Genomic DNA, 8,576 nt, shown 5'->3' with positions numbered 1-8,576 from the left:
GTAGCTGGGACGACAGACGCCCGCTACCTCGCCTGGCTAGTTTTTTGTATTGTTTTAGTAGAGACGGGGTTTCACCGTGTTAGCCAGGATGGTCTGGATCTCCTGACCTCGTGATCCGTCCGTCTCGGCCTCCCAAAGTGCTGGGATTACAGGCTTGAGCCACCGCGCCCGGCCCAGACTTCTTAATGATGAAGGATCCCTGGTTTCTGACCTCTGTTCTCTAGGAACCACATTCCCCCTCATTTAATCTCTCAATAGTCTCATAAACGAAATGAATGAGTGGATATTTCTTTAAAGACCCCATAAAAGCATCTGCTTGTGCTAACTCCTCATAATTTTATAGGGTTGTCAGAAAGGCATATTTCTAGATGCTCCCTCTACATACATGGCTTCCCTCCACAGAAATGTTAACAAATATAAGACCAATTTTCTTGACCTTGGTCTGATACTTCATTTTACCAAGAGTCAAATTAAACAAACTTGCTCAGTTTTTCAGGCCTCATTCTTTGACGTCATGGGCTTTAATTATAAGAACCATAAAAAAAGCTTATTCACCACCAGATCACTTGCGTGAGTTCCTCTCCTCACCTTTATATATTCCATTCCATCCACCAAGTTGGGCATGCCCTCGCCTAGCTTCCAAATGCCCTCCGTGGTCTGATGTAAAGTAGACAATGGTGTTGTTCCTTAGGCCAAAATCATCGATAGCATCAAGAATTTTGCCTAAAATAATATACAAGAGACAAGTAAAAATAATGACATTATGAGGTATTTCACCCCTAAGTCAAATGGGCATGAGCTATCTAAAGGAAAACAAGGATGGTGTGACCCTTACTATGTCAAAAGCCACAAAAGAAAAGAAATGTGCATTAACAGTTTAAACTGACAAACAACTGAAAGAGAAAAAAACTGAGAGGAGGGGTGCGGTGGCTCACGCCTGTAATCCCAGCACTTTGGGAGGCTGAAGCGAGTGGATCACAAGGTCAGGAGTTCAAGACCAGCCTGGCCAAGATGATGAAACTCTGTCTCTACTAAAAATACAAAAATTAGCTGGGCATGGTGGCAGAGGCCTGTAATCCCAGCTACTCGGGTGGCTGAGGCAGAGAATTGCTTACACCCGGGAGGCGGAGGTTGCAGTGAGCTGAGATTGTGCCACTGCACTCCAGCCTGGGCAACAGAGTGAGACTCCATCTCAAAAAAAAAAAAACAAAAAAACTGAGAGCCCAAAATTTTTAAGAAATAAAAGATGACCTGCTTCAAGAAGAAATTACTATGGCAATACAAATCAACATCAGTTGCTACTAATAACATTTAAAAGGGCAAATTCTCCTTGATAATTTCCTTCATGTAGAATGAAAACATTAAACAGAGAAATACAGTTTTTCCCATTGGATATGAAAACAAGGATTGTGGTGGTATTCTGATGTTGCACAGAATGGCAGCCACGGTTTATGCACCCTCTCTGCTCACGGAAGGCAGACATTGTTACAGAATTTGAAGAGACAGAGGCAAGAATAAGACACTCCCACTGTTGGGTTCACATAATTTATTTGACATATTCTTGCAGATGATTTAGGTAGGTAATTCTTTACCTAACCATTTTCCCTTCCCTTCTTATTTGATATTTTCAATAGAGAATAGGATGACTAGGTGGGGAGAATTAGACTCAGTGGGCAAGTGAAAAGAGGAAGAATGTATTCAAAATAAACCACAATTCCAATCATTTTTATAGGAAAATAGCCAAATTCCTAGAGTTCCCAAACCCAGTCTGTATTATGCATCATTATGAAAAAACCTATTAGTCTCAAATGTGTCTAATTCTGTGTGTTCTGCTGTTGGTTATCTCAGAAAACATTACATTAACATTCCTAAGGTACTATAGCTTAGAAATTTTCTTCTAGAGCCGAGGCACACAGGTAAGGGCAAGTTAAGAAGTAATTTATACTTTTAAATTCTTTTAAAAATTTACCACAGTACTTTTAGCAAAAATCGCACTGAAAATTGATTCAAGAGAAAATGATCAATGGCTGCTAAACCTGGCATTGAATGTTTGATAAGAACCAAGATATTGGCTTCATCTCAAAGTATCTCCCATAAAAATAGTTAATAATTTCAAATTATTAAGTAATGACAAAATAAGTAACTTTATAGTGGGGAAAACTGGAAGACACCATTTAATCCATTGATGAAGAATTTTATAACCATTGTTGGGGCTGCTTGACTTCTTTATCTACTGGATTGAGAACACACCATCACTTCTATTTCCATTGAAGGAGATGTCAAACCGACCCAATTCAAGGGACATTCTACATGATACGTGGTCTTTATTCTCAAAAAATGTCAAGGTCTTTGAACTCAAGGAAGAATAGAGATTGCTCAGTCTTTGTCCAGATCAGAGGAGTTTTAACAGATCCGACAAGAAAATCCGTGGACCAGAACAGAAAGAGGGTAGAGAAAGTAGGGTTTTGTTGGTTGGTTTTGTTTGTCCATCGGTCTTGGTTGCTGTGTATAAAGTTTCTTATGAGCACAGCTGGAGAAGTTTGGCTGGGATTTGTGAATTAAATCGTAGGAATCCATCCATGTTAATTTCCCGATTTTGATGATTCGCAGTGATGATGTAGGAGAATGTCTTTGTTTTATAAAATACACACTAAAGTTTCTAAATTTAATGAACATCATATCTGCATCTTACTCCCAAATATTCAGAAGCATAAGAAACATGTGGAGGTGGAAGAGAGAAAGAGAGAGAGAGGAAGACAGAGGATGATCAGGAGAAAGGAAGAGGGAGAGAGAAGATATATTTGATAAATTGCTAACAGTTGGGAAAGATGGGTGAAGGGGACATGGGAGTCGTTTTCACTCTTCTTGCTACTTTTCAGTAAATAGTGAAAAGTAGCAAGAAAAAACAACAAGGCTAATATTTTTCCGATTATAAAAATACAGCATAGCTTGGGAAATACAAAAAATAAAGAAAATTTTAAGGAGGAAAATAAAGACCACCAATTTCCTGCCCCCATTGCCATTTGACTATTAAAAAAATTGTTACATACTGTATTAGTCTGTTTTCATGATGCTAATAAAGACATACCTGAGACTGCGTAACTTATAAAGAAAAAGAGGTTTAATGGAATCACAGTTCTACGTGGCTAGGGAGGCCTCACAATCATGATGGAATGTGAAAGGCGTATCTTACATGGTGGCAGACAAGAGAGAATGACAGCCAAGCAAAAGGAGTTTCCCCTTATAAAACCATCAGATCTCATGAGGCTTATTCACTACCATGAGAACAGTATGGGGGAACCGCCCCCATGATTCAATTACCTCCCACCAGATCCCCCCACAACATGTGGGAATTATGGGAGCTACAATTCAAGATGAGATTTGGGTGGGGACACAGCCGAACCGTATCACATGCTCTTGTAGATGCATCTCTCTATATATTTGGGTTGATATTGCATGCACAGTTTTCAACCTGCTTTTTTCATCCAATATTATTTCTTGGAAAATCGTCGTGTTAAAAAATTATTCAAGGCTGGGCATCATGGCTCACACCTGTAATCCCAGCAATTTGGGAGGGCAAGGAAGGAGGATTCCTTGAGCTCAGGTATTTGAGACCTCCCTTGTCAACACAGTGAGACCCTGTCTCAATTAAAAAAAAAAACTAAGAAAATTATTTGTACAATTTAATGGCTGGAAAAGTGTCCATTGTGTATGTGTGTGTATATATATGTATATATACATATATATGTGTGTGTGTGTGTGTGTATAGTTTTTTTTGAGATGGGGTTTTGCATTTGTCACCCAGGCTGGAGTGCAATGGCACGATCTCGGCTCACTGCAACCTCCGCCTCCCAGGTTCAAGCCTTTCTCCTGCCTCAGCCTCCTGAGTAGCTGGAATTACAGGCATGCGCCACCACACCCAGCTAATTTTGTATTTTTAGTAGAGACAGGATTTCTCCATGTTGGTCAGGCTGGTCTAGAACTCCCCATCTCAGGTGATCTGCCTGTCTCAGCCTCCCAAAGTGCTGGGATTACAGGTGTGAGCCACTGCACACGGCCTAAACAATTTATGATGCTTTATTTTTAAGTACCATAAATTATTTAACCATTGTACTGTTGTTCACTATTCTGGTTAATTTTCATACTTTACCATAATTTCAAATGCCATAATGAACAACTTTCGGCATTAATAATAGTTCATTTTTTCAATTCCTCATCAGTACCTAATGTTTGATAGGTGATTATGGTACATTATGAATGATCACGGGTTTCCTCCTGTGTCCACTCTAATATTTGTAGTCTTAATCTGTAAAAAATGTTTAAATTTTGCTGATATTTTTGGAAGGAATTATGTGTTTCCATTATTGATTTATAAGAAATCTTTATTTGTTAAGGGGTTAAAACAATGTCATGTTGTTGCTAACATTTCCTCAGTTTGCATAGGGCCTTTAGTCATGCTATTTATCAGATAACCTTTTGCTATTACTAACACTATACCTCATCCAGATGTAAATTTTCTGTTTAACTATAGCTTCTTCCAATTTTTGTTTTGTTTCACTCAATGTCCTTAGTGTGTATGGAAAAGCATGCTAAATCGAATTGGTAATGGTTTTCCTAAACTAACTCTGTGAATTTCCTTAGGCTGCTGAAACAAATTAGTACAAATGAGGTGGCTTAAAACAACAAACATTTATTCTTTCACAGCTCTGGGGGCCAGATGTTCAAAATTAAGGTATTGGCAGGGTCTCTCTCTCGCTGAAGTAGGGGAGGATCTTTCCTTACTTCTTCCTCGCTTTGGACAGTTGGCATCAGTCCTTAGCCTTCCTTGGCTTGCAGCAGCCTCATCCTAATTCACCATATCGGATTAGGACCCACCCCCAATGACCTCATCTTAACTTGATTCCACCTGCAACGACCCTGTTTCCAAATAAGATCCCATTCTCACATACCTTGGGTTATGACTTGAACGTGTCTTTTTGGGGGGATGTAACTCAACTCATAATACAAACTTTCCCCAACACCTTTCACCCCTGCCACCTTGATTTAAAAACTTTATTGTACCGAATGTAATGTCCTTCTCTTTCCCAGACCTGCTCCAAGGCTATTATTTTCTGCTTCATTGATCTAAAAGTCAAATCTTGTATTTCTGTGTTTTAATTTTTGTAGTTTTCTTTTTGATAGCATTTATTATGATCACAGAAGTGTTTCTTGATGTTTTCTACCAAAGACTTTCTCATCAGATGTTTCTGGAAAGTTTATTTCCTATCAGTTTATTCAGTGTGTATTTCATCATCACCTATATAATGACCACTCCCCAGAGAATAGTAATTAATGCTCTAATCAGAGTTACCTTAGCCTTCGATATTAACTTCAAAATAACTAATACACTTATACAAAAAATAACTTATACAATCCACTCTTCCCTTCCATGTATTCAAGTTTTCTTTCATGAGTCAGCTTCAAGATACTCATTTACTGCTTGAAAAATTGTTTCTAAGTATTTTAGCTATTGACATTGGAGCTATAATGAATGGTAGCTGGTGATCCATCGTATCTTGAAATGCATTATTTTTAACAAAAAGAAAAGGTCTTAATTTTGGTTCATATACCCAACAGAGAAACATTGTAGACTTCATGTATAACTAATACATTTTTATATATAGCTAATATATTTATGTATAGCTAATATATATGTAACTAATTATACTATTGGACTAATACTATACTAACATATACTATACAAAAACAAATGTATTTATTATATTGTATGCCAATCTTTAGAAGATATATACTACATAACATGTAGCATATATGTATTTATGTACATAATAAAAATGTTTCATAAGTTACATTGTTAAAATATATATAAAATATAGATAATATTAACAGCATGATAAATAACATGTATATAGTTAGGCAATACTAGAAAACATGCAAGAATTTTCCTGGCTACTATCTAATTAATGCATATTTTATAAGTCTCTCAAAATACTAAGAATAGAAAGATTCAAAGTGTCAGCCAACATTATGCTTAAGAGTAAAAATTGGAACTATTTCATTAATACCAGAAAAATAAGAATATTTTTGTCATTATGTAACCTATTTTTCTACATAACCTGACTGATGCAATTAACATTAAAGTTAAATACATACTTTAACACATAAAATACAAGCTTAACATTAAATGTAGTGAACATAACTATGTTGGAAACCCCAGAAAGTTTAATAAAACCTCTATAGTACTGATGTATATGTGTACATAATATATAATATGCATAGCATAATTGTGATATATAAGATAGAACCATATAATATATTAAAATCTAATAATTGTATATTAATGATATGTTTCTATTGTATGACACAATATATAACAATGTATATAAGTAATATAACTATAATATAAATTCTATGTAATATGATTTTATTATAATACCATATGTCATCTATGTGCTAATATGTGTTTTATTAAACTCTAGGGTTTTTAACATAGGCAATTCTGTTCTTTACAAATAATACTAAATTACTTTGAGTTGTTTGTATTCTTAATATTATTCAATTATATTCAATTCTTCTATTTATATCTTAAAATTTAGAGAGATTACATAGTGGCCATGGAAATGATTCTTTCTGAGACAGGATTTTGCTCTATCACCCAGGCTAGAGTGCAGTGGTGCAATCGTGGCTCACTGCAGCCTCAAACTCCTGGGCTCAAATGATCCTCCCACCTCAGCCTCCCAAGTAGCAGGGAATACAACCATGGAAATGATTCATACCTTTCTAACATCAACTGAAATAAATAAATAAATATAGAAATGATATGCTACAGAAATACATAATATATATGCATTAAGTATGATAAAACTTTCAAATTATTAATAATATGTATAACAAATAACATAAATATATAATATAAAGAGTTAAGTTATATTTTATGTATGTATCTCATATATTGCATAGAAATTATGTATATATATGGCATAGAAAGACATGTTCACAGCGTCCTTTGCAGTTCTGCCCTGTCTGGGGAGCTGCCCAAGCTGTGCTGCTGTCCACAGCCATGCCTGCCCTGGGATTCCACCACTCACAACTGTCTGTACAACAGGCTCAGCCAGAACCCCCATCCTTGTCTCATCTCCTGCTGATAAGGCCATTTCTCCTACTCATTGTTGCACATTTTACTTTGTTATCTGCATTCTTGAGAAACCTGCTCTTCAGATCCAAGTTGATGGACTTTCTCCCATGCAGAAATGCATGACTCATTCGGCATCAGAGATTTTCCCCTGTGTGGGGCAAGGGTGGTATCTCCATCGAAAGCTTCTCACTGGGCTCGAAGGAAGCAGGAAGCCAGGTTGGGGGAAGTTTTTGGAGTTTTTCTGACTCCTGTGAAATGACAGTCTGTAGGAATCTAACGGGGCTACAGGAGGCTTCAAAGAAGAATGCAGCTCTCCTTCTTCGTCTTTCAACCTGACTTCTTTGCCCTGCATAAGAGGCAGCTGAGCTAGGGAGTAAGAGCTTTGGAGCCCAACCCTGGCTTATCTCCAAGAGCAGCCACCAAAGGCCACGTACTTTTGTCTCCTTCTCTGTGAATGGGGATAAATATGATGATGAAGATGGTACTCGTCTGCGAGGATGTTGTGGGGATTCATCCAGAATACACTGGTAACAGTGCATGGCCCATGGGAAGTATCACTTTTAAAAGTGTTTATTACACCAGCTGGAAAGGCTACTATTAGGTTGGTGCAAAAGTAATTGAGGTCTTTGTCATTGAAAGTAATGACAAAGACCTCAATTACTTTTGCACCAACCTAATAAGTCAAAAAAAATTTAAAAAAGGGAACAGATGCTGGTGAGGCTGCAGAGAAGATGCAACACTTATATACTATTGTTGGGAATATAAATTGGCTCAGCCACTGTGGAAAGCAGTTTGGAGATTTCTCAAATAACTTAAAATAGAACTACCCTCTGACCCAGTAATCCCATTACTGGGTATCTACCCAAAGGAAAATAAATCATTCTACCAAATAGACACAGGCACTTGCATCTTTATCACACTATTCACAATAACAAAGACATGGAATCAATCCACATGGATAAAGAAAATGTGGTACAGATGCACCGTGGAATACTATGCAGCCATGAAAAAGAACAAAATCACATCGTTTGCAGCAATATGGATACAGCTGGAGGCCATTGTCCTAAGCAAATTAACACAGAAAAAGAAAACCAAATACCACATGTTCTCACTTATAAGTGAGAGTTAAACATTGGGTACTCATGAACATAAAGATGGGAACAATAAACACCGGGGACTCCAAAAGGGGAGAAGGAAGGTGGGGGACAAGGGTCGAAAATCTATCTATTGGGTGCCATGCTCACTCCCTGGGTGACAGGATCTATTGTACCTCAAACCTCAGCATCACACAATATACCCAAGGAACAAACCTGCATGTGTACTCCCTGAATCTTAACTAAAAGTGGAAATTATTTAAAAATGAAAATAAGTGTTTATTCTATCAGCAGACTCCATTATTCCAGGGCACTGCTGTGGGAAACCCATGATTTTTTTTTTTTTT

At 37.1% G+C, this 8,576-nt stretch overlaps 1 protein-coding gene across 1 annotated transcript in view; it reads right to left on the bottom strand.

Annotated features, from left to right (window-relative positions):
• The window catches only part of ARSF (arylsulfatase F), a 49,581-nt gene that overhangs the window by 13,514 nt on the left and 27,491 nt on the right, over positions 1 to 8,576 (bottom strand). The window contains exon 8 of the mRNA XM_011962247.1: positions 589 to 723. Within this exon, the coding sequence (XP_011817637.1) occupies positions 589 to 723 (135 nt within the window). The remainder of the gene's footprint in view (positions 1 to 588; positions 724 to 8,576) is intronic.

This window comes from Colobus angolensis, unplaced genomic scaffold (genome assembly GCF_000951035.1).
Source record: "Colobus angolensis palliatus isolate OR3802 unplaced genomic scaffold, Cang.pa_1.0 Scaffold587, whole genome shotgun sequence".
In the NCBI taxonomy this organism is placed as follows: domain Eukaryota; kingdom Metazoa; phylum Chordata; class Mammalia; order Primates; family Cercopithecidae; genus Colobus; species Colobus angolensis.
This window is presented reverse-complemented; position numbering and strand designations above follow the sequence as displayed.